At 36.4% G+C, this 26,085-nt stretch overlaps 1 protein-coding gene across 5 annotated transcripts in view; it reads right to left on the bottom strand.

The window, feature by feature from the left end:
- WDPCP (WD repeat containing planar cell polarity effector) overlaps positions 1 to 26,085 on the bottom strand; it is a 447,045-nt gene that overhangs the window by 187,904 nt on the left and 233,056 nt on the right. For 4 of the 5 annotated variants that reach the window (XM_073897650.1, XM_073897651.1, XM_073897652.1 and 1 more), the window contains exons 15-16: positions 22,789 to 22,835; positions 11,598 to 11,661 (exon numbers count right to left, since the gene is read on the bottom strand). In XM_073897650.1, coding sequence (XP_073753751.1) covers positions 11,598 to 11,661; positions 22,789 to 22,835 — 111 coding nt within the window. The remainder of the gene's footprint in view (positions 1 to 11,597; positions 11,662 to 22,788; positions 22,836 to 26,085) is intronic. The other variant, XM_073897653.1, reaches the window with a different exon arrangement.

Below are 26,085 nucleotides of genomic sequence, written 5' to 3'. Positions count from 1 at the left end.
AGTGTTAACTTATCACAGTCTGCTTAGAATTAATATTGTACCACTTTTTTAAAATTTTATTTTATTATGTTATGTCACCATACATTACATCATTAGTTTTTGATGTAGTGTTCCATGATTCACTGTTTTCGTATAACACCCAGTGCTCCATGCAGTACGTGCTCTCCTTAATAGCCATCACCAGGCTAACCCATCCCCCCACCCCTCTCGCCTCTAAAACCCTCAGTTTGTTTCTTAGAGTCCATAGTGTCTCATGGTTCATCTCTCCCTCTGATTTCCCCCCCCTTCATTTTTCCCTTCCTTCTCCTAATGTCCTCCATGCTATTCCTTATGTTCCACAAATAAGTGAAACCATATGAATATTGACTTTCTCTGCTTGACTTATTCACTTAGCATAATCTCCTCCAGTCCCATCCATGCAGATAAAGGGCTGGTATCCAAGATCTGTAAAGAACTTTTCAAACTTAACATCCAAAAAACAAGTCAAAAAAAAAAATGGGCAGAAGACATGAACAGACACTTCTCTGAAGAAGACATACAAATGGCTAACAGACACATGAAAAAATGTTCACCATCATTAGCCATCAGGGAAATTCAAATCAAAACATTGAGATACCACCTTACACCAGTTAGAATGCAAAAACTGACAGGGTAAGAAACAACAAATGTTGGAGAGGTTGTGGAGAAAGGGGAACCCTCTTACACTGTTGGTGGGAAGACAAGTTGGTACAGCCACTTTGGAAAACAGTGTGGAGGTGCCTCAAAAAATTAAAAATAGAGCTACCCTATGACCCAGCAATTGTACTACTGGGTATTTACCCCAAAGACACAGATGTAGTGAAAAGAAGGGCCATATGCACCCCAATATTCATAGCAGCAATGTCTGCAATAGCCAAACTGTGAAAGAGCTGAGATGCCCTTCAACAGATGAATGGATAAAGAAGATGTGGTCCATATATACAATGGACTATTACTCAGCCATCAGAAAGGATGAATATTGTACCACTTTTGGTAAAAGGTATGACTCTTACAATGGTATGATTCCATTTTACCATCCACCGATGATGTTAGGATGTTACTGTCATTCATTTCACATCTACATGTTATAAATACCACAATGAATTATTATTTTGCTTTGGACAATTATCTGTTAAAGAATTTTTTACATGAGGAAAAAATACTTTTACTACTAATCCACATTTACCATTGCCAGAGCTCTTCATTCTTTTCTATAGACCATGTTTCTATCTAGTATAATATTTGTTCTGCCTGAAGAATTTCCTTTAAATTTTCTTGTAGTGCAGGTCTCCTGAGTTGGTGCTATCTCAATTTCATTTATTCAAAAGTGTCTTTATTTCACTATTTTAAGATAATTTTCACTAGATATAAAATTTTGTATTGTGAGTTATTTTTTCAGTACATTAAAGATGTTACATTATCTTTTGGCATCATTTTTCTGTTGAGAAGTCAGCCATAATTCATATTAGTTGGTCCTTCTACGTCCTTTTGTTTGTTTATTTTCTGGATATTTTTTAGATTTTTCTCTTCACCATTGTTTTTCAATAGTTTGGATAAGCTGTGCCAAGATGTGGTGTGCCTGAGTATTGCTTTGTCTATTTGGAGTTCACTGAGCTTCTTGGAAATGTAGACTGTTTTCCACGAATAACATGTATTTTAGACCAGCTGATTTTGATTTCACAAATTACTGAGGCTTTATTATTTTTGTAATATTTTTCATTCCTTTTATTAAGATTGGATGATTTCTACTAATCTGTCTTGATATCTGTGGATCCTTTATTATATTGTACAATCTTTTGCTAAACCTATCCAGGGAATTTTTCATTTCAGATTTTATATTTTTCAGTTCTAGAATTTCTTTTTCCCCTTTTAAGTTTTCTTATCTCTGCTAAGAATCCCTATATATTCAATCATTATGTTCATCTTTTCCTTTAAAATACTTGAACTTATAATAGTTGCTCCGAAGCTTTTTTCCTCTCCTTTCAACATCTGGGTCCTCTCAGGATCTCTTACCATTAGCTCCTTTTCCTCTTCATTATACATCACATTTTCCTGCATCTCACATACCTAATAATGTGTTACTGTGTGATGTATATAGGGGACATCACATTATAAGGAGTTTGGGTAATATTGTCTTTTAAAGGGTGTTGAATTTTGTACTAGCAAGGCATTAAATTAGTGGTGGATTCTTTTGACCATGTCCAGTTAGTTTTGTGATTTTTAAAGATCTCTTTCAGTTTTATACAGAGTCCTGGGATATGGCTTTTATGTTCAAACATGGCATTTCTGTGGTTTCATATAAATGCCCAGTGAAGTTGCTTCACTTTGATCCAGAATTCCAGCATCTCTCAGCATTATGCAGCCTCTCCATTTATTTATTTATTTTAAGATTTTATTTATTTGTCAGAGAGAGAGCACAGCAGGGGGAGGGGCAGAGGGAGAAGCAGGTTCCCCACTGAGCAAGGAGTCTGATGTAGGACTCGATCCCAGGACCCTGGGAACATGACCTGAGCTGAAGACAGACGCTTAATTGACTGAGCCACCCAGGCGTCCCAGCAGCCTCTCCATTTAGCTCTCAGTCTCACAGAAGTGACTCTTTGGTAAGCCTTGTGTACTTGTGGCTTAGCCTTCCATCAAGGACCCAAAGGAGCCACCTTGTAGACTTCTGGATCCCCACTCTTCACACAGATTTTCCCATTCTGGTATGTTGCCCCACAAATTCTAGATCACTCATCATCTCTGAATTCTGAATTCTTATCTTTGGCTCTCCAGTTGAGTGACATTACTGGTCTCTGTTCTGGAAATTATATAGAGAGCCATCTGTGTATTCCCTATTTTTTAAGAAGCAAAGTCCTGCAGGACTTACTGTCCAATGCCTAAATATAGTTGTCTAATATTTTGTTCAGTTTTATAGTAGTTTACAGTGGGAGGGCAAGTATGAAAACCAATTTGTTCATTAGCTGGAAGTGGAAAATCGTCTTCCCTTACCAGTAATATTTTAAAACAGTTGAGCCAATATTGATTATATAAATATTCCTTTTTGCTTGGGTTTTGGTAGGAAATAACCTTGAACTGCAGGGGTCAATGAGAAACTAATGTGTTTTTTTTTTTAAGATTTTATTTATTTATTAGACAGAGAGAGCACAAGCAGAGGGAGTAGCAGAGGGAGAGGGAGAAGCAGGCTCCCCACTGAGCAGGGAGCTTGACGCGGGGCTCGATACCAGGACGTCGAGATCATGACCTGAGCTGAAGGCAGATGCTTAAACATCTGAGCCATCCAGGTGCCCCAGAAACTACTGTTTTTTTTAAAGGACAGGAAATTGGGGACAGACACTTTAAAAAGTGTTGTACTTATCCAGTTCACATGACACTCTAAGATACAACTCTTCTTCATGTCTCCCAAGATGCAGATGGGTTCTCAAAGAGCAGACTCACAGTCCTAGAAGATCTATCAATATCATGTTTGACATATTCCATATCTATCTCTAAGAAAACTATCACTAAACATGTGAAAGTATTCTTCCCTGGAGCCATGAATGAGACATAGGGAAATAGGCATTGGTGTTATTTTTCTGTGGTCCTTCCTATATTCACTGTATACTTCCTTTTATTATAGATTAAGATCTCTTAATCTGGATGAATGATACTCTAAATAAACCAGGGTTCTGTAAATCATTTAAGCTAGATCAGATGTCATTCTGCAATAAACAGATAATGTTCTTACAGATAACTTCTGAATTTTAGTAAATAATAAAAGGAAAAGAATAGTTTCTTGAACTTAGTTAGGGGGAGTCATCAAGTCACAAATCACAGCTTTGGGAAACTTCCAAATTTTTAGTTTATATAAGTCGTTTGGTATAAATGGAATTAGTATGAACTTTAGAGTCAAAAACATCTGAGTTTGACACATAATTCTTAGTTTTCCTTATAATCAGTTTTATCAACTATAAATAGGTATAATAATTCTATTGGTTAGGATTATTATGAAAATTAAATAGTTGCTTATATTATCTTATTTTATCTTATAAGATAATTTATAAAATAGTATAATATATATTATATATTATATTAACATAATATGTTATATCATTATATAAGGCATTATCTGGTATAATGCTTTTGCAGATGATCAAGAAAAGTTAACTGCTTTAATTTTGTGAGATGTAATGATTTTGTTGCTGATAATCATAAAGCACTTGGCATGCCCTCAAGAAAGACAGACTATAAATTTAAGCAGGCATAAACACAAATATCTTCTATTATCAAAAAGGAAAGCTCTGCATTATTAACCTTATAAGATTAATACAATTCTTCAACTTGAAAGGCTGAAATTTTTTTTTTACTTTTTTGAAAATAAGATAAAGTTTAAAAAACTTAGGTTTTTCTTTTTTTGATGCTTTTGCTATAATTGAACAATAAACCCTAGTATATACAACATCTTATAAAATTTCATTTGTTCCATTTTGGGCATAAAATTGATGATATGTCATGCTTTAAAGTAGAATTTGTGACATTTAAAGCTCTTAATGATTAATAATTCAGACATAATAGCACACTGCAGGGGGTTATCCAGAATTGGAAAGCAGCTAGTGCCAATTTTAACACTTTACTCACCTTCTAAAAATATTCTACAGAACTTCTGATTCCAGTTACCCAGATAAGGATATATCAGCCAATACTCTTGCTGATAGCAACTAGAACAGCTGGATAAAATAATTTTTAAAATTCTGCTTGAAGATATTGGAGAACTACCAAGACAGTGAGTATTTGAAGGACCAAGATTCTAGACAGAAGCAAAGCCCAGAGAGGTAAGCCTGACATTTGGTGCTGCTTTTGCTTTTCAAAGCATTTGCCAATATGTAATTGGCGGCCAAGAGGGTGAGAAACTTAACAGAAAGTAGTGTTTGAAAAGTTGAGAAACTGCAGAGAGCTTTAGGTAGAGTCAATGGGCAAAGACCACAAAGTTATACTTCAGGGTCTGCTAAAAGTGCAGGGCTTCCAACTAGGTTCCTGAGGGGCTACACTCTTGATGTAAGTATAAAGTAGAAATAAGCCAGTTCTTAGACTGAAACTCATCTTCAAATAAACTCAATCCCAGAATAGATTAAGGTATCATTTAACCCCTACCCTAACTACCTGCCAAGTAAATTTTGCTTCAATTTACAAGAAGCAAAAGTAAATTCTTTCTGCAGGAAAACAGCATCATACACAGCCTCAAATTATCACTACATTTTTAAAATTCTATATACAACACTCAATAAAAAAAGAACAAAGAGATAAGACCAAATGATCCCAAAACAAGAACAAAAAGATCCAATTAGAGGAAAAATGTAACTAATAAGCAAATTGGAGGGAAAAATGGAATAATATAATTAACATAATAAAGGGCAAGGGTGGTTAGATAAAAGGACATAGAATAGGTGGAACAAATAGAAAAGAAAGAGGGTAGGACAAACACAATTGTATTATTTATATTATAATTCAATTAAATAATTTAATTGAAAGACAAAGGTGACAGTTGATTATAAATATACAATTATATATTGTTTACAAGAGATACAACTTAAATATAAGGAGATATGCATACATGATATATGAAACAAATACAAACCAAAATAAAACTGGTGTAGGTATACTTTGAGATGAAGTAGGTTATTTTTTAAAATTTTTATTTATTTATTTGAAAGAGAGACACAGTGAGAGAGGGAACACAAGCAGGGGGAGTGGGAAAGGGAGAAGCAGGCTTCCCGCCGAGCAGGGAGCCCGATGCGGGGCTCGATCCCAGGACTCTGGGATCAGGACCTGAGCCGAAGGCAGACGCTTAATGACTGAGCCACCACCCAGGTGCCCCTAGATGAAGTAGGTTTTAAGGCAAGAAGCATTATTACAAAATAGAAGAATGTTTCATAATGATGAAATCTCAATATACCAAGAAAATTGGCATGCATCTAATTACACAGTGTTAAACCAAAACAAAAAAGACAAGTCCACAATTATAGTGGGAAATTTTAAAACACAGTCTCAGTGAGGATACAGAAGAACTGAAAAACATGACTAACAAACTTGATTTTATATGGAATACTGCATTCAACAACTGTGAACTGTAGACTGCACATTTTCTTCAACGCACATGGAAATCTTACCATTGACCATATAATGAGCCATAAAAGAATCTCAATAAATTTCAAAGGGTTGATGTGATACAGAATAGGTTAAGGGGTGTGTGTGTGTGTGTGTGTGTGTGTGTGTGTGTGTGTGTCTCCCTAGGAAATGTTTTATTGTTTGAAATTAGGAAATATACTTTAAGAAACCTAGAGCAAAGAAGAATTCCCAACAGAAATGTTAGAAATAGCTTGAGCTGAATGATAATGAAAAATAGACACAAAAAATTGTCAGAATGCAATCAAAGCCATGCTTAAATGGAAATTATACCCTTGAATGCATACATTAAGAAACAGAAGCTGAAAAATCCATGACTTAAGCATCTATCACAAGTTAGAGTAAGAACAACACATTTAAACAAACTTGGAAGACTTACACTATTGGATATAAATATTTATAAAGTAATTAAGGCAGTTTGGTATTGGAGCAAGGACAGAGTCTAGTAGTAGACCTACACATATATATGGGCACTTGGTTTATGTTTATTGAATTATAGTTGACATACAGTATTACATTATTTGCAGGTATACAACAGTTCAACCGATCTATACATTATGCAATGCTTACCATGATAAATGTAGTTACCATTTGTCAACACACAAAGTTATTACAGTATTATTGACTATATTCCCTATGCTGTACTTTTCATCTCCCTAACTTATTTTATATGTGCAGGATTGTAGCTCTTAATCCCCTTCACCTACTTTGCCTATCCCCCTACACCCCTCTACTTTGATGATCACCATTTTGTTCTCTTTATTTATGAGCCTGTTTCTGTTTCTTTTTGGTGTTTGTTCATTTGTTTTTTTTTCTTTTCTAATTAGAGTTTTTTTTATTATGTTAATCACCATATATTACATCATTAGTTTTTGATGTAGTGTTCCATGATTCATTGTTTGTGCATAACACCCAGTGCTCCATGCAGAATGTGCCCTCTTTAATACCCATCACCAGGCTAACCCATCCCCCTACCCTCCTCCCCTCTAGAACCCTCAGTTTGTTTCTCAGAGTCCATCGTCTCTCATGTTTCGTCTCCCCCTCTGACTTACTCTCCTTTATTCCTCCCCTCCTGCTATCTTCTTCTTTTTCTTTTTTCTTAACATATGTTGCATTATTTGTTTCAGAAGTACAGATCTGTGATTCAACAGTCTTTATTTTTAGCTTCCACATATAAGTGAAATCATTTTGTATTTGTCTTTCTCTGCCTGATTTATTTCACTTAGCATAATACCCTCTAGGTCCATCCATGTTGTCACAAATGACAACATTCTTTTTTATGGCTAATATTCCATTGTGTGTGTGTGTGTGTGTGTGTGTGTTGTGCATACATCACATTTTCTTTACCCATTCATCTATGGATGGACACTTGGGTTGCTTCCATATCTTGGCTATTGTAAATAATGCTGCAGTAAACATAGGGGTGCATATATCTTTTCAAATGAGCGTATTCATTTTTTTTTAAGATTTTATTTATTTATTTGACAGAGAGAGAGACAGTGAGAGAGGGAACACAGCAAGGGGAGTGTGAGAGGGGAAGCAGGCTTCCCGCTGAGCAGGGAGCCCAATGTTGGGCTCGATCCCAGGACCCTGGGATCATGACCTGAGCCAAAGGCAGACGCTTAATGACTGAGCCACCCAGTCTCCCCAAGCGTATTCATTTTCTTTGGGTAAATATCCAGTAGCAGAATTATTGGATCATATGGTATTTCTATTTTTAATTTTTTAAGGAGCCTCCATACCATTTTCCATAGTGGCTACACTAATTTACATTCGTGCCAACATTCTCCACATCCTTGCTACCACTTGTTATTTCTTTTTTTTTTTAATACTTTTAAGTAATTGCTATTCCCAACATGGGGCTCAAATTCACAACTCCAAGATCAAGAGTGGCACACTCCACAAACTGAGACAGTCAGGTGCCCCCACCACTTGTTATTTCTTGTCACTTTGATACTAGCCATTCTGACTGGTGTGAGGTGATATCTCATTATGATTTTGATGTGCATTTCTGTGGGAACCTCATTTATGACAAAGGTGACCCTGTAAAGCAGCAAGCAAAGGACAATTTTGTCAATAAATGGTCACAAGTCAACTGGATATACATATGATAGAAATCAGTTTTGAGCTATATCCTCTTAAAAATCAACAGAGGTAGACTGTAGGTTTAAATGTTAACATTAAAATAATACAAATTCTGGAAGACAAAAAGAAGTTTTGGGGCACCTGGCTGGCTTAGTCTGTAGAGCATGCAACTCTTGATTGGGGGGGTGGTATGTGTGTGTGTGTGTGACTTTGAGCCCCATGCTGGGTGTAGAGATTACTTAAAAATAAAACCTTTAAAAAAAAAAAGAATTTTCAAGACCTTGGGGTAGTAAAAGATTTTTAAAACAGGGCACAAAGAGCACTAACTAGCCCCTGGCAACTACTACCATTTTACTCTATTTCTGTGAAATTAGCTTTTACTTATTTTTTAAGATTCCATATATAACTGATGCCATCCAATATTTGTCTTTCTCTATCTGGCTTATATTCCTAACTGTAGGAAACTATAGTGCCCTCCAGGTTCGTCAATGATATAGCAAATGGCAAGATTTCCTTCATCTGTCAATGGACACTTAGGTTGTTTTCACAACTTAGCTATTGTGAATAATGCTGCAGTAGACATGGGTAGATACTTCTTCAAGATACTGATTTTTTTTTTCCTTTGGATATTTACCCAGAGGTGGAAATGTTAGATCATATAGTTTTATTTTTGATTTTTTGAGGAATCTCCATATTATTTTCCATAGTGGCTGCACCAATATATACTCCCACCAACAGTGAACAAAGGTTCCCTTTTTTCCACATCTTTGTCAACCTTTATAATCTCTTTTTTGATATAAAAGACATCCTAACAGGTATCAGGTGTTATCAGATTGTGGTTTTGATTTGCATTTCCCAGGTGATTAGTGATGTTGAGTACCTTTTCATGTACCTGTTGGCCATCTGCATGTCCTTTTTGAAAAAAATGTCTTTTCAGGTCCTTTGCTCATTTTTTAATTGAATTATTTGATTTTTTTGTTATTGATTTGTATTTGTTCCTCATATATTTTGGATATTAACGCCTTATCAGATATATGATTTTCAAATATTTTCTCCCATTCGTAGACTGCCTTTTCATTATTCTGACTATTTCATTTGTTGTGCAGAAGCTCTTTCACTTGACATAGTCCTATTTTTCTTTGTCTTTTTTTTTTTTTTTTTTAATGTGGGGCTTGAATCCATGACCATGAGATCAAGATCTGAGCCGAGATCAAGAGTAAGATCACCCCAAGTCCCACTTATATTTTAGGTTTTGGGGCCTATGCTTTTGTTGTCTTATAAAAACAAAAACTAATACACACACACACACACACACACACACACACACACACACACACACACACAAAACATCGCCAGACCAATGTCAAGGAGCTTTTTCTTGATGTTTTCTTCCAAAAGTTTTATGGTTTCCAGTCTTACATTTAAGTCTTCAATTCATTTTTAGTTAGTTTTTGTGAGTGATGTAAGGTCTAGGTTCATTCTTTTGCAGGTGAATATCCAATTTTCCTACCACTACTTATTGGAAAGACTATCCTCTCTCCATTGTATGTTCTTGGTCAAAGACTAGTTGACCCTATACATATGGATTCATTTCTGGGCCCTTATTCTGTTCCATTGATCCATATGCCTGTTTTTATCCCAGTACCACCCATAAAATGGAATACAATGTAAACACTGAAGAAATTATATAGACTTATGTTTACTGATATGGAAAACTATGTTATATTGTTGAATGAAAAAACTCAAGTTATAAACAAAAAGTACAACACACACACACACACACATACACACATATTCACACAGAGGTATTTTAAAGGATGTTCATTTCTAGACTGCAAGATTTCAAGTGGATTTTACTTTTCTCTATACTTTTATGGTAATGTTTACTTTCTATTATAGTATTATTTATTCTTACAATCAAAATATTTTATTTTCATCTAAGGTCTTGCTGAATCATCTTGATTTTGCTTAAAAAATATCCTCTCTTTTACAGTCGTATAATTCAGGCCCTGTTTCAGGTCTTCATTATTTCTTACATAGCCATGTAATAACAATAGTTGCTCTGTCTTAACAGCAGTAACACATGATATCTGTATACTACTTACCAGTTTACATAAGTCTTTCAGTACATTGTCCCTAGGCCCAAAACAACCTTACAAGTAAAGAAATAGGAAGAAAATCTACCTTTACTGGAGGGAACAGAGGCAGAGGTGAAAAGGTGGAGATAAAGTCAGTGGGATCAAAAAATCTAAAAAGTGTTATAATTTCTGAACTCTGATGTCAACATGCTCAGATATTGTAAATATTAAATAGTAAAACCTTCTCTCAATATATGAAGATGCCTGTTCAATTTGACAGAACAAAATACAAAATACAGATGATAAATAACAGAAGGTTCATAGTTTTGAAGTAATTAGAAAGATTTTTTTCATGATCAATGAAAGCACAATTTAAATGAATGGTGCAAAGCTAGAATTTAAACAACAAACTCGTTCCAAAGACAAATGACCTAAAGCCATGAACCCATTTTAACATCTAAGCCATCGAAGCTTAATTTAAACTACAAAAATGTCTTCATTGTGCAGAAGATTCAGGTAAAAGAGGCTTCTAGAATTTTTTTGCTTTCAAGAAGTTTTTGCTTTATTGTTTCTTTGCCAACAATGAAATTTCTGTGGAGCAGAATATGCTAGGAAACCAGAAAAGGAACACCACCTTCATCTGATCTCACTGTGACATTGTGGTAAAAGATCTTAAAAGAAAATGATACAGAGCACAAGGATCTGTAAGAAACTGGCCAATTTTACTGCTGTTAGCTAGTAAATGGGAGGATTAAAATGTATGTGAATTTATAACCCCTTGGATCTACTTTGCACTGTGGTTACTTTAAAACTACAAGTGAGAACATTCATAATTTGTTACTTCACACTAAAATGTAAGGGACCAACTGAGTACGTTCAAAATCTATGGTACAGATTTTCCTAACTTCTGTAGCTGTACTTCAGAGGATGGATTAAAAGGACATTTAAGCTTATTAGATAGAAAGGTGTCATCCCCTCACATCAAAGTACATGAAAGAAAAGTTCAAGAATTATAAATTCTTAGAAACCATAAAATATCCTTTGGGGCCTGGCAAGGAAAATGTCAACAAGTCAAAGGAGACTAGATGGCTATTGACCAGTTTCATGAAGGGAGAGCTGCAAGCCAAGATGGAATAATGCTTTCCCACCATGTGTCTAAGGCACAAATGACACTAATCCTTTTTAATGGTCACAAAAGCTGACAACTTACTCAGCCTTAGAACTGAAGGCACAAAATCATCTCTGGGAATGACTCACCATAAACAGGTCACGAGCACCAATGTCAACAGCTAACAGAAATGCCTTTTCAAATCTCTGGTACCTATAAGGAAGAAAACAAATGTTCTATGTTAGTTGTGAACAAAACCATAAAAGGAGAGAGCTGCTAGTTTAATGTATTTATGTTATTGTTTTTTTATTCTTCTGATGGGAAAAATATTTTCAAGCAGTAGGGAATTTGCCTGTTGGGATTTTCTGTATGTGAAACGTTACTGCATTTAGGGGGAGCTGAGGCAAAGCGTCCATAGAGGCCTTCAGTGCAACTTTCAAGGATAAGCAGAACCTAGAGTAGGTGCTGCTGAATATGGGGAAAAGCTGGCTTATCTCTCATAATTTTTAACTTTATTGTGCTTTATAAGAGAAAAGTATGAGGACATTGAGAATATAGCAGGATAAAAGTAATTAACAAATCAAATAACTACATTTTTCTGTTTCTTAGGTAAAAGGTGAGAAGTCAAATGTATTATTACGAAAGTCGTATTTGTGAGTTTTAGAAAAAAATACATCCTAGGCTGTTCTCAAATAACAATAATAAAATGTTTCTAAATATTTTAAAGTATTTTCTAAATATGTGAAGTATTACTTGTCTGCTCTTTTTTCACAATCGTACTATCTTTCCCTGAAGTATAACTTTGATAATTCTTTATGGTGAAAGTTTAACTTTATGCTAAGATACATGATAACTACAGTTTAAATAATTACCTTTACAGAAAGTTTAAGATCTTGAGAGCGAAGCATGTCATGATCATATACTTTTTGCACAGAGGTTTAGAAGGAAAGGTCTTTTTTTTTTTTTTTTGGTCTGAATGTGGAGATTTACACAGATATAATTGTGAGTTTTTCTGACTCCAGAAGCAAGCAGTTAAGTAACCAAGTTGTTCTCTGTTCTCTATTTCATATTGAGAAATACGATAGTATAAAATATAAAGATTTCAACTAAAACATATCAGAAATATGGAATATTAGTTATTACTAATGGATTACATAAATTTCATTAATAAAATAGCTATAATAAGTAAAGTACAAGCAAAAAATTAATGACTGTTCTCCCCAATCTCCTCCTTTGCCCTTCTTACTAGCCTCTCCAGTATTTGCCTGAATTTATTTCGCCTGTGGACGATCAGAAGGCAATTGTGTTTATTTTTGTTCCAGGAAGCTTACTGATTCATTATACTTTCAGTGGAGGTAGGATGTAATGAAAAAGAGGACAGAGGATTATAGCAAGTTACAGTACTTGTTCATACAGTCACCGCTATTTTGCCACTACACTGAAACTTTTCTGGCAATAGTAATCGTCCATCTTCTAATGATCAAACAAATGATAAGTTCTCCTCTTGTGTCCCTTCTGGCCACATCTGACCCTATAAATTTCCCCTCTTTGAAACCTCCTCTTTCCTTGCATTTGGAGAGGCCATTCTTTTGTTTTCCAATTTCTGGCATTTCATCTTCTTAGTCTCTTTTCCTAGTTTGTTTTTCTCTGCCTACTCCACGAAGTTGGTGTGCTTTTGTACTCTTTTATTTACACTCACTACTCTAATCTTCCGACTAACCTTACGTACTCTCATGGCATTGATAATTATATCAGTGACTCACGAATCTCTAGGATCCCTATCTTTCCTGAGTTTGAAACTCTTATTTCCAGGTACTTTGAATTTAAAATGTCTAATATGTTCATTGATACATCAAGTTGGCCATCATATATAGGATAAATTAAAATTGGAGAGAGCGAAATTAAGAGGGGCAAGATAGGATGTATTCTTCTTTCTAGGTGAGAGGTAATGAATGACACTATGATAAAATGAAAGAACAAGCATTGGCATCTGGCAGCATGGACAACCAGAAATACCAAAGGGAGCTCCCAACTAGACTGCCTATAAAACATACATTAAAGTACATCACAGAATTCTAAAAAAATAAGAAAATCTCTCCAAGGGTTCCATAGTCTTAATCAAAAAATAGCAACAAAATGAAATCCCTTCATTAAAACTAGAGTAAAGATCCCTGAACAGAGAGCAAATACTGGAGAGCAGGGAGAGGCAGAACTATCTAAGGGCCATCACATTCAAGAGACTGAGCCCTGAATAAGTCTCAAGGTAAAGGTGCTAAGCCCAAGACTTCTGATTAAGCCAAGGGTTAAAATATTCCCAGGATATAGTCTAACTTTGGCATAAAGAATAAAAAAAAATTCATCTCTGGATTAAAGCACTTTTTTTAAGTAGGCTCTATGACCCCAAGGCCTACATTCCCATGCTCCACCAACTGAGAAAGCCAGGTACCACTGGATTAAAGCGTTTTTTGATAGAAAGGCCCAGGATTACCATCAATTAAAATAAAACAAATGAGTTCACCATCAAAAATCACCAAATGTAGGGGTGCCTGGATGGTTCAGTTGATTAGGCATCTGACTCTTGATTTCGGCTTAGGTCATGATCTCAGGTCATGAGATGGAGCCCTGAGTTGGGATTCTCTCTCTCTCTCCCTCTGCCCCTCCCCCTGCTTGTGTGCTCTCTATGAAATAAGTAAATCTTAAAAAAAAAAAAATCACCAAATGCACAAGAAAACAAGCTACTATGATGGAAAATAATTTCACAGACTGTTTTTTCTTATGGTATCTTATAATTCATATATGCTTTCTGTACTCCTTTTTTAAATTTTTATTTAAATTCAGTTTAATTAACATATACTGTATTATTAGTTTCAGAGGTAGAATTCAGTGATCCATCAGTTACACACAACACCCAGTGCTCATTACTTCAAGTGCCCTCCTTAATGCCCATCATCCAGTTACTCTATTCTCCCACAGACCTCCCCTCCAGCAACCCCCTTTGTTCCCTATAGGTAAGAGTCTTCTATGGTTTACCTCCCTCTCTGTTTTCCTCTTATTTTATTTTTTCCTTCCCCTCCCCTATGTTCATCTGTTTTGTTTCTTCAATTCCGCATATGAGTGAAATCATATGGTATTTGTCTTTCTCTCACTGACTTATTTCACCTAGCATAATACCCTCTAGGTCCATCCACATCATTGCAAATGGGAAGGTTTCATTCTTTTTGATAGCTGAGTAATATTCCATTGTGTGTGTGTGTGTGTGTGTGTGTGTGTGTGTGTGTGTGTGTGTGTAGATACCAGATAGGTGTATAGATAGATAGATATCTATACCACCTCTTCTTTAGCCATTCATCTGTCGATGGACATCTGGGCTCTTTCCATAGTTTGGCTATTGTGGACATTGTTCCTAGAAACATTGGGGTGCATGTGTCCCTTCGAATCACTATGTTTATATCCTTTGAATAAATAACTAGTAGTGCAATTGCTGGGTGGTAGGGTAGTTCTATTTTTAACTTTTTGAGGAACCCCCATACTGTTTTCCAGAGTGGCTGTACCAGCTTGCATTCCCACCAGCAGTGTAAGAGGGTTCCCCTTTCTCTGCATCCTTGCCAACATTGGTTGTTTCCTTAGTTGTTAATTTTAGTCGTTCTGACAGGTATCTCATTGAGGTGGCATCTCATTGTGGTTTTGATTTGTACTTCCTTGATGTCGAGTGATACTGAGCATTTTTTCATGTGTCTGTTGGCCATTTGTATGTCTTCTTTGGAGAAATGTCTGTTCATGTTTTCTGCCCATTCCTTGATCAATTTTTTTTTGTTTTTTGGGTGTTGAGTTCTTTATAGATTTTGGATTCTGGCCCTTTATCTGATAAGACATTTGCAGATATCTTCTCTCATTTCAAAGGTTGCCTTTTAGTTTTGTTAACTATTTCCTTTGCTGTAGAGAAGCTTCTTATCTTGATGAAATCCCAATATTTCTTTTTTGCTTTTGTTTCTTTTGCACTTTCTTCACTCCTTTTCATTCTTTTTTCTTTGTTCTCCTTCAACTGAGTAATTTCAAAAGACTTGTCTTCTACCTCAGAGATTCTTTCTTTGGCTCAATCCTGTCTGATATTGATGCTCTCTACTACATTTTTCATTTCATCCATTGTATTCTTTACCTCCAGAATCTTTTTTTGTTGTTTTTTTTATGATTTCTATCTTTGTAAAATTCTCATTTTGTTTGTGCATTGTTTTCCTTATCTTATTGTCTTTGTTTTCTTGTAGCTCATTGAGCTTCCTTTAAAAAACTATTTTTAATTCTTTATTGGGTAAATCACAGACCTCCATTTCTTTGGGGATATTTACTAGAAAATTATTGTGTTTCTCTGGTGTTATCACATTCCTTGATTTTTCAAGCTTCATGAAGCCTGTGTTGCAATTTTCTCCTTTAAAGAAGTAGTCACTTCATCCAGTCTTACCAACTAGTTTAAGGAATGAAATAGCTTCTATTAGCCCTGTGGGGATTTTGAGTCTTTCTCAGTCCTTTTCTATGGATACACCTGCTCCACACTTCTGTTCCCTCTTGAGGAGGAATTCTTAAGGTTGCATGCCCTCTCTCTATTCTGTAACCCTAGGCCAGATGCTGAGAGCCTCCTGTTTGCTTGCCTTAGGGTAGTCTTTAATGCTCAAGTTTGTGTGCTTTCTCTTAAACCTGCAGAGTCAGGCCAGCTTTCTGTGTGTGATTAGTAGCCATTTGCAAAGGCGCCTGTTGTCATCCTGGAGGTGTGCACAGAGAACCAGCCACTGGGTGTGGCGGCACACATGGAGCATTGGGGATACCTGATGCCAGTTTTGGGGATCCATAAGCAAGGTCTCCTCATGAGTTTGTGGGCAGGCTTCCTGATAACAGTCTGTCAATCAGTTAGTGGGATCTGTGTCCCCATGATGCCCTCTGAGAGCCATGATTGCTGTTGTTCCAGCTGCTCCCCACCACCTAGTTATGCAACACATCTCAGTATTCTAGATGAGGTGAGAAAGAAGTGAGTCTCTGGCAGCATCCTACATAGCTTGGGAAGTCAGGCAGTTATTCACATGCTCTCACTTTTAGCCATGGGAGAAATCATGTGCTGAGAATTGTGGGATCTTGGCACTGAGTTGTGCCACCTTGGGGAAGGGATGACACAGGTAAAGTGAAACCGCTCCCCTTACCCTACTGAATGCATCCAACCTCAGATTTTTTTTTTCCTTTTTGCTCCAGTGGTGTGCTGGAGCTTCTCCACTGGACTCCCAGACTTCCACAAACACACTCTTATTCATGGATGATTGTCTAAATTGGTGTTGCTTGGGAGTAAGATGGTAGAGAACTCTTATTCTGCCATGTTGATGATGTTACTCTAGAAGTTGCATAATTTTACCTTTTACACTGAGGGCTGTGATCCATTTCAGGTATATTTGTGTTGGCATGAGGTAGAGGACAAGACTCATTTTTTTTCCCCATTTGGGTGTCCAGTTTATGTGGCATCATTTTTGGAAAAGACCATCTACTCTACATTGAATTACCTTATCGATTTAGTAAAAAACAAACAAACAAAAAGAAACAGTTGTAGTAAGTTTTGAAATTGGGAAGCATGTGTTCTCTTTCTTCTATTTCAAAACTGTTTGGGCTGTTTGGGGCCCTTTGCAATTTCATATAAATTTGTAAACTGGCTTTTTCTATTTGTGGAAAAAAAAAAGCCATAGGAATTTTGGTAGGGGTTGCATTGAATCTGTAGACTGCTTTGGGTAGTGTTGCCGTCTTAACAAGAGTTAAGTTTTCTAATCCATCTACACAGGATGTCCACATTTAAGTCTTCTTTAATTTCTTTTAGCAATGTTTTTCTGTGTTCAGTGTATAAGACTTTGCCAGGCGTAGAATTCTTTATTCTTATATATGTTTTTTATATGATCCTTATTAATATATATGTATATATGTATATCTTTCTTTATATATATATGTATAAATTCTTTTCAACATATATATTGAAGTATTATTAACATAAGGTGTTCTGTTAGTTTCAGGTTTATAATAAAATGATTCCACAATTCCATATATTACTCAGTGCTCATCACAAGTGTACTTTTCTTTAATAAAGATTTTGTTTATTTGACAGAGAGAGACACAGCAAGAGAGGGAACACAAGCAGGGGGAGTGGGAGAGGGAGAAGCAGGCTTCCCACCGAGCAGGGAGCCAGATGTGGGGCTCGATCCCAGGACCGTGGGATCATGACCTGAGCCGAAGGCAGACGCTTAACAACTGAGCCACCCAGGTGCCCACAACAAGTGTACTCTTAATCCTCTTTATCTCTTTCACACATCCCCCAACCACCTGCCCTCTGACAACTACCAGTGTGTTCTCTGTATTTTTTGTCTTTTTTCTTTGTTCATTTGTCTTATTTCTTAAATTCCTATATGAGTGAAATCATATAGCATTTGTCTTTCTCTGACTGACTTATTTCACTTAGTATTATACCCTCTAGGTACATCTACATCGTAACAAATGGCAAGATCACATTCTTTTTTATGGCTAAGTAATATTCCATGATATATATAGTATACATATCACATATTCTTTATCCATTCATCAATCATCACGCACTTGGCTTGCTTCCATATCTTGACTATTATAAATAATACTGCAATAAACATAGGGGAGCATATATCTTTTTGAGTTAGTGTTCTCATTTTCTTTGGGTAAATACCCAGTAGTGGAATTACCTGGATCATATGGTAATTATATTTTTAATTTTTTGAGGAACCTCCATACTGTTTTCCATAGTAGTGGTACCAGTTTGCATTGCCACATAGCACACAGGGTTCTTTTTTCTCCATGTTCTCACTAACATTTGTTATTTGTCTTTTTGAGTCTAGCCATTCTGACAGGTATAAGGTGATAACCTCATTGTAATCTTGATTTGCAATTCCCTGATGATTAGTGATGCTGAGTATCTTCTCATGTGTCTGTTAGCCATCTGTATGCCCTCTTTGGGAAAATGTCTATTCAAGTTCTCTGCCCATTTTAATCAGATTATTTGGGGGTTTTTTGGTGTTGAGTTGTAGAAGTTCTTTATATATTTTGGATATTAACCTCTTAGATATATCATTTGGAAATATTTTCTCTCATTCACCAGGCTGCCCTTTTGTTCGGTTGATGTTTTCCTTCACTGTGCAAAAGCTTTTTATTTTGGTGTAGTCCCAATAGTTTAACTTTTCTTTTGTTTCCTTTGCCTGGGGAAACATATGTACAATATTGGTTCTACAGCCTATGTTGATGAATTTTACTATCTATATTCCTTCTAGGAATTTTATGAGTTCAGTTCTCACATTTAGGTCTTCAATCCATTTTGAGTTTATTTTTGTGTATGGTCTAAGAAAGTGGTCCAGTTTCATTCTGCTGCATGTAACTGTCCAGTTTTCCCAGCACCATTTGTTGAAGAGACTGTCTTTTCCCCATTGTATATTCTTGTCTCCTTTGTTGTAGATTAATTGACCGCTGAAGTGTAGGTTTATTTCTGGGCTGTCTATTCTGCTCCATGGACCTATGTGCCTATTTTTGTGACAGTACCATACTCTTTTGATTACTACAACTTTGTAGTATACCTAAAATCTGGGACTGTGATACCTCCAGCTTTGTTCTTCTTTCTCAAAATTGCTTTGGCTACTCAGGTTCTTTTGTGCTTCCATACAGATGTAAGGATTATTTCTTCTAGTTCTATGAACAGTGCCATTGGAATTTTGATAAAGATTGCATCAAATATGTAGATTGCCTTGGGTAGTATGAACATTTTAACAATACTGGTTCTTCTACCCCATGAGCATAAGACATCTATTTGTTTGTGTCATCTTTAATTTCTTTCATCAGTGTTTTATAGTTTTCAGAGTACAGGTCTTTCACCTCCTTGATTAAGTTTATTTCTAGGTTATTTTATTCTCTTTGGTGCAAATGTAAATGGGATTGTTTTCTTAATTTCTCTTTCTGCTACTTCATAATTAGTGTACAGAAATGCAACAGATTTTTGTATATTAATTTTGAATCCTGTAACTCATTTACAGGATTCACAGCCTGGTGAATCCTGAATTCATTTATCAGTTCTAGTAGTTATTTGGTGGTCTTTAGGCCTTTCTATATTTGGTATCATGTTGTCTGCAAATAGTGGAAGTTTTACTTCTTCCTTACCCATTTGGATGCCTTTTATTTCATTTTCTTGTCTGACTGCTGCAGCTAGGACTTCAAGTACTATGTTGAAAAAAGTGGTGAGAGCTGACATCCTTATCTTGTTCCTGATGTTAGAGAAATATATATGAAAAACCCACAGCTAACATCATGAGTTGAGAGCTTTTCTTCTAAGGTCAAGTGTAGAATTCTTGGTTTATGGTTTTCTTTGTACATTTTAAATGTCATCCCATCACTTTCTGACCTCCATGGTTTCTAATAAGAAATAAGCTGTCAATCTTACTGAGGAACCTGTCTACAAGATAAGTTGCTTTCTGCTTTCCACTTTCAAGATTCTCTTTTTGGTTTTTAAATTTTGATTATGTTTTGATGTGGATCTCGTTGAATTGATTCTATTTGAATTTCATTGTGTTTCTTGGATATATAGATTCATGCTGCTAGTCAAAATTTTCTTCTATGACTCCCATAATGCATATATTTGATGGCATCCCACAAGTTGCTCAGGTTCTATTCATTTTCTTCGTTATTTTTTTCTATCTGCTCCTCTAACTTGATAATTAACAGATTCTTCTGCCTGCTCAAATCTGTTGAGCCAATCTAGTGAATTTTTCATTTCAGCTATTATATTTTACAGCTCAAATTTTTCTATTTGATTCCTTTTTAATTTTGGTCTCTTTATTGTATTCTCTGTCTGGTAAGACATCATCCTTCTGGTTCATTGTCTATGCTTTCCTTTAGCTCTTTGAACTCATTTAAGCTCATAGTTGATATAAAGTCTTTGACTAATAAGCCCAATGCCTGGGCTTCCCCTGGGATGCTGCTGACTTTATTTTTTTTCCTGTGAATGGGCCATAGTTGCCTGCCTCTTTGTATGCCTTTCAATATATATATTTTTGAAATTAGACATTCTGAATATCATAATGTGATAACTCTGGAAATCAGATTCTTCCCCTCTCCATGTTTTGTTGTGCTGTTGAGAGCACTCATCCAGTTGTTTACTGACATTCCCAAACTGTTTTTGCAAGTCCTATATTTTTTGTCATGTGTGATCTCCAGCATCTCTGTTTCATTATCTCAGCAATCACCCAGATATTTTAAAAACTCCTGACAAGTGACCTAATATATCTTTTTTTAAATCCTGAAGCAACAAACCAACAACTCTCCCAGTCTATATAGATTGGCTTGGAGTTAGGACACTCCCTCATTGCTTAGCCAAGTTACCTACATACAATTCTGTCTTAGCCTTCCCTGCTTGCTTATGCAGAGATAAAAGTCTTCCAGAGGTTTATGACTGGGGTTCTCAGGTCTTTCCCAGCATGCATCCAGTTTTAGGCATGTGTGTTGCACCTATGATTCCCTGATATATGTGTTAGCCCTTCAAGGACCTTATTCCCCCAAAACTTTCTCCTCAGTTTTCTCTTTCCCAGATCTATTGGTCCAACTGCTGCTTTCCCCATTCTCCATCTCTTGCCTGAGACAGCTATGCATATTATATGTCTTTAAATTCTTTTGACATATGTGAATGCTTTGCCCGAGATGCTGTTCCAGCCTGATGGAGGCAAAACAAAACCAAGCCTCTGCACTGGTCCCTCTGGAAAGCACAAGACTGGTCAAAATGCAAAATGCATAACCACAGTTTTTTAGAACAAGGTCCATCACGGCCCTCTGACACCAGGGATGGTAGACAGGTAAACAAAAATGCAGTAATGCTTTCTTACCAATATTTAACATCCTCTGTCTTTATTAAGCACTCTCCTGATTGTTGTAAGTTTTTATATTAGATTTTCAAAAGTTAAAGTTAATTCTGTCAGTTTTGTTTGCTTAATGATTGCTTCAGTGGAAGGACTGATTCTTGGAGCTCCCTACTCTACTGTTTTCATGTCATCTCTCCCACTTCTATTTATAGACCTCAATGTGGCATTCATGAGAATATCTCTCTCAGATCTCCTACTGCAGGGAGTATAACTGACTGACAGCCCCAGCTGCTGCATTTTGAAATGTATCATTGTGTTTTCCTGTTAAGGCTACACTTTCCACAAGCTGCTCCTGGGCAGTGACTGCGGGCAGTTGAGATACTAAGGCAGTTCCATTATTGGGTGATGTGGGATTCTTCAGATGAGCAACATTGGCTTGACAACTTCTGATAGCCTTAGAACTTTCTTTAGAACTGTTCTGTGGTGTGCTTTGGTGGGTGGTGGAGGCTGTGGATGGGCAATACTTACTAAGCAGACAGTGGAATAGGCTGATTACTACTAAGTTATATTTATGCCCTAAGGAAGCGTAATGAGAGACTGAGTGCTCTTTTCATTTCATTTCTTTCCTTTTTCTGAGTGTTATTTTCAGTTACTAGCCAGAGAGCCACTTTGGTAGCTTACAGAGGTCCTTATCTTCTGCATTTGAAAAGCAGACACAGTTGACAGGTGAGAGACCTGTTAGAGTCATAGAGTTCTAGAGACATATGGATGTACCACCAAGGCAGGCAAGTCCACTTTGCTAGTCAATGCCCTGTTAAAAAAACACCTGTGATCCTGATATCTGGGATGGGTACATCTGAATATATGCCTTTGATGGTATTGACAGTGCAGACCCCCTGAATCCGAACCAGCACTTCCACAGTGGTAGAAGATTCTGTAGAGACTTCTCCCCACAATCCAACAAATATTCCCTCCCCTCAGGAAATGCCTGTACCCCTCTCCTGGCTGCCAGGCTAATAACTGGGGTTAAATCTCAGCACAATCCAGCTGGGAACATGCTAGATATGATGAACTAAGAGACCACACACTTAAAGAGTTGAAAGATTTAGCCAGCATGTGCCAGTAAGAAAAGAGGACTTGGAATGGAAGTGAGGTTAAATAAGAATTCATTAATGTGGGGAGCACTCTCTCAGGATATGGAATTTAACATCCTATCAATGACTCCAGGGGGCTGGGATAAATTGCTACTGAAATGTCTCTTAAAGGCCTGGAAAAAAAAAAAAAACCAACAACAACAACAACAACTCACAATGGCCAATACCCAATGAAGTGGAAATGCCTGGTGATGGCAAATAGTGCAAAAAGAAAGGAAGTGGATAGTGGTGAGGGAGAGGATGAATACTATTTGCAGCCATGAGATGAAATGTAGTGACAGTGGATATAGTTTTATCTTACTTACTTCCCTTTTTGTCTGCAATCAGTTTCCACAGAGTAGCTGCTCTGAGCCTATGTGGAAAAATAGATCCGTACATTGGTATTCATGAGAATGCACCTCTGAGATCTCTGACTTCAGGAAACAAAATAGATCAACAGTTTCAGCTACTGTAATCTGAAATTCATCACTGCACCTACACTGAGGCTACATTCCCCCAAGCTGTACCCAGCCAATGAAATATGAAGTAGGGATTCTCAGGCAGGTCCATTATTGGTAGACATGGATCTGTCCTGTCATTGTCTTTTGCCTAGCCTTGTGGAGTCTCACTCTATGCATGCACAGTTTAGGGTTCACCTAAGTTGACCCTTAGGCAGATTTCTGGAGCTCCTTCTCTATACAGCACCTGCCTCTCCATACACAAAACCACAAATTCCAGTTGTCTCATCTTCCCTGTCTTCATCTCCCCTGAACTCTGACCAACTTGACAAACTGCCATGTTCTGCTTGGGTTCCCCCCGCCCCTAACCTCTTGCTCTCCGGTTTAGAAAGTGCCCTCCATAGGAAAACTGGGAGATCGTAAGATTGACCTCATTTGTTTTTCACTCTCAGGGATCAGAGTCCTGCATTGTCAATCACTTAATCTCTAAAAACAAATTTTAATGCATTTTGTTCAGTTTAATAGAGGCCTCTGGTGATAGGTCAGTCTGTTACCAGTCAGTTATCACAGCTGACAGCAGAAGGTCTCAGAAATATCTTGAATAAATATTATAACTCCATCAACAATAGCAAAGTATCATTTATTGAGATCTTCTCTATGCTAGCTACTATTCTAAGTATTTTCTATGTATTAACTCATGTAATCTTCACAACAACCCTATCAGATTGGTACTATTATTATCTTCCATTTAACAATGAGAAAACTCAAGCACAGGGAGGTTAAACGTTGCCATACAGAATACCCAGTTAAATTTGAATTTCAGATAATGAATACTTATTTTTTTTAATTTTTAAAAGATTTTATTTATTTATTTGAGAGAGCGAGAAAAGGAGTAGGGGGGAGAGGCAGAAGGAGAGGGACAAGTAGACTCCCCACTGAGCAGGGAGCCTGATGCAGGGCTTGATCCTAGGACCCCAGGTTCATGACTTGAGCTGAAGGCAAATTCTTAACCAATTGAGCCACCCAGGTGCCTGAATAATTCTTTAGTGTTTATATCCCATACAATATTTGGGACTTACTTATACTAGACAGTTCTTTATTATTTGAAATTCACATTTAACTGAGCATTCTTTATTTTTATTTGCTAAATAAATCAGGCAACTTTAAACTTGCTCAAGGTCCTAATGCTACCTGAATAGCAATCTGGATCCAAAAACTGCACCCTCTTCCATAGCACTGCTCTACTACCACTAGAAAAGAATGAACTATGTGCAATAGGCTTATAGGTCCTTCTTCTTGAGAACAGGTCTGTGGTTCTTGGGTTTCTAAGTTCCAGATCAGAAATGCCACATTGCTTTCATTAAAAAGGAATGACCAAATGGCTTCCATGTTTGGCTCTGTAAAGAGATGAGCCAGCTACCTCTTTGACTTCTAAAGTATGTTAGGGACCTAAAATTCTATCATTTTGAACCATACAAGCTTTTAAATTAATATCATTCGAAAGTTATCATAAGCTACATTGTCACCTATGAGTACATTTACTTTTATAGGGTGCTTACAAAATACCTCTAATGCCCAAGTTTCTGTTTCAGAACTCAAAGGGTTAGAAAAATTAATGACATTAGCTCTTGACTTTAAGCAACTCACAGTCTAGTAGGAGAAATAGCCATAAACACAATGATAGTAGCTATCACACTTATTAAGTACTTAATATATGCTAGTTACTTCTTATTTATTATTTATAATCTTGACAATGATGTTTAAGGTTGGTAAATTCCTCATCTGTAAAATGGAAATAAGAGCTTATGAATCCAGTAAATTATGCAGCTGGGATTCAAACTTGACTCCAGTGCTTGGGCTTTTCGAAAATTATTGAGTACAACCTCCACAACTGACTAAAACCTCAGTTTGTAAGTACTGTACTAGAACTGTAAATTAAGACTTAAGGGAGCATTCCGAACTAGTACATCCTCCTCAATAGTTAGTAGAGGTGCTGTTCATAATTGCTGTTGAGATTATTGAGATGGTATGTAGCAATCAGTCAAATTGTTGGTGGTGTCATATTTATTAAAGATATTATATTTGAGACCTTCTTCTGTCAGCTATGATGAGTATGCTGGAAATAGATTGAGTCTATCACCATAAATATAATGGTAGAAGTCATTCATTGCTGTCATATGGACACTGCTAACAGTATGTTGCAGTATTACGTTGTAGTATGTAAAAAAAACCCCACTAGGTTGAAGAATAATTCTATGCTAGTAAATCAATATAAAATAAAAATATGAACCTCCAAATTAATAGCAGCAAGTATATTTTAAAAATAGGAATATAAGTGAAAGGGCCTGATAAAGGAGAACAGTCCTGCTTAAAAAAGAATACTCCTCTAGAGAGAACAGTTCAGTGAGGATTTCTGAGAACATATATGACAACATATTCTGGTCCTAAGGACATCAAGACTTTCCATAATAGCTGAGCTGATGACATACCAGTTAAACAGTGGCCCTGTAAAACATGCTGAGAGAGGAGAGGGAGATATATCTAAAAAGTGTTGAGAAATGTTTCTCAGAGTCATTTCATGGAAACTTCAACTGAATTTGCCTCCAGTTTCTCCTGCTGAAAAAGTAGGTCTGTATGCCTATATGTTGAGTATAGGATTGAAAATTTGTGATTAATAAATCTGTTAAAAATTTACATGCACTAGTTGTTCTGATTTAATCTGGGTTCAAAACCAAAGAGGAGAGGAGACTGGAACCAGTGTCTCCTACAGTTGAGCACATGACTTCTACTATGGTCTGAATGCTTATATCCCTGCAAAATTACTTTTTAAAAATTTTTTTAAACTTTTAAATTTTTTTAGAGATATCCACTGAACTTTTATTTTTATTTTTTTTTAATTTAAATTCAGTTAGCCAACATATAGTACATCATTAGTTTTTGGCAGAGTGTTCAATGATTCATTAGTTGTGTATAATACCCAGTGCCCATCACATCACATGTCTCCCCAAAATTTCTATGTTGAAAACCTAATTCCCAACATGATGGCATCTGGACCATTAGGTGGGGCCTTTGGAAGGTGATTAGGTCATGAGGGCAGACCCTTATGAATGAGATTAATGTCCTTAAAAAAAGAGGCTTGAGAGAGCTCCCTCACCCCTTCCACCT

Source organism: Callorhinus ursinus, unplaced genomic scaffold (assembly GCF_003265705.2).
Source record: "Callorhinus ursinus isolate GAN/ISIS: 27379988/994484 unplaced genomic scaffold, GSC_fseal_2.0 scaffold10, whole genome shotgun sequence".
Taxonomy (NCBI): Eukaryota; Metazoa; Chordata; class Mammalia; order Carnivora; family Otariidae; genus Callorhinus; species Callorhinus ursinus.
This window is presented reverse-complemented; position numbering and strand designations above follow the sequence as displayed.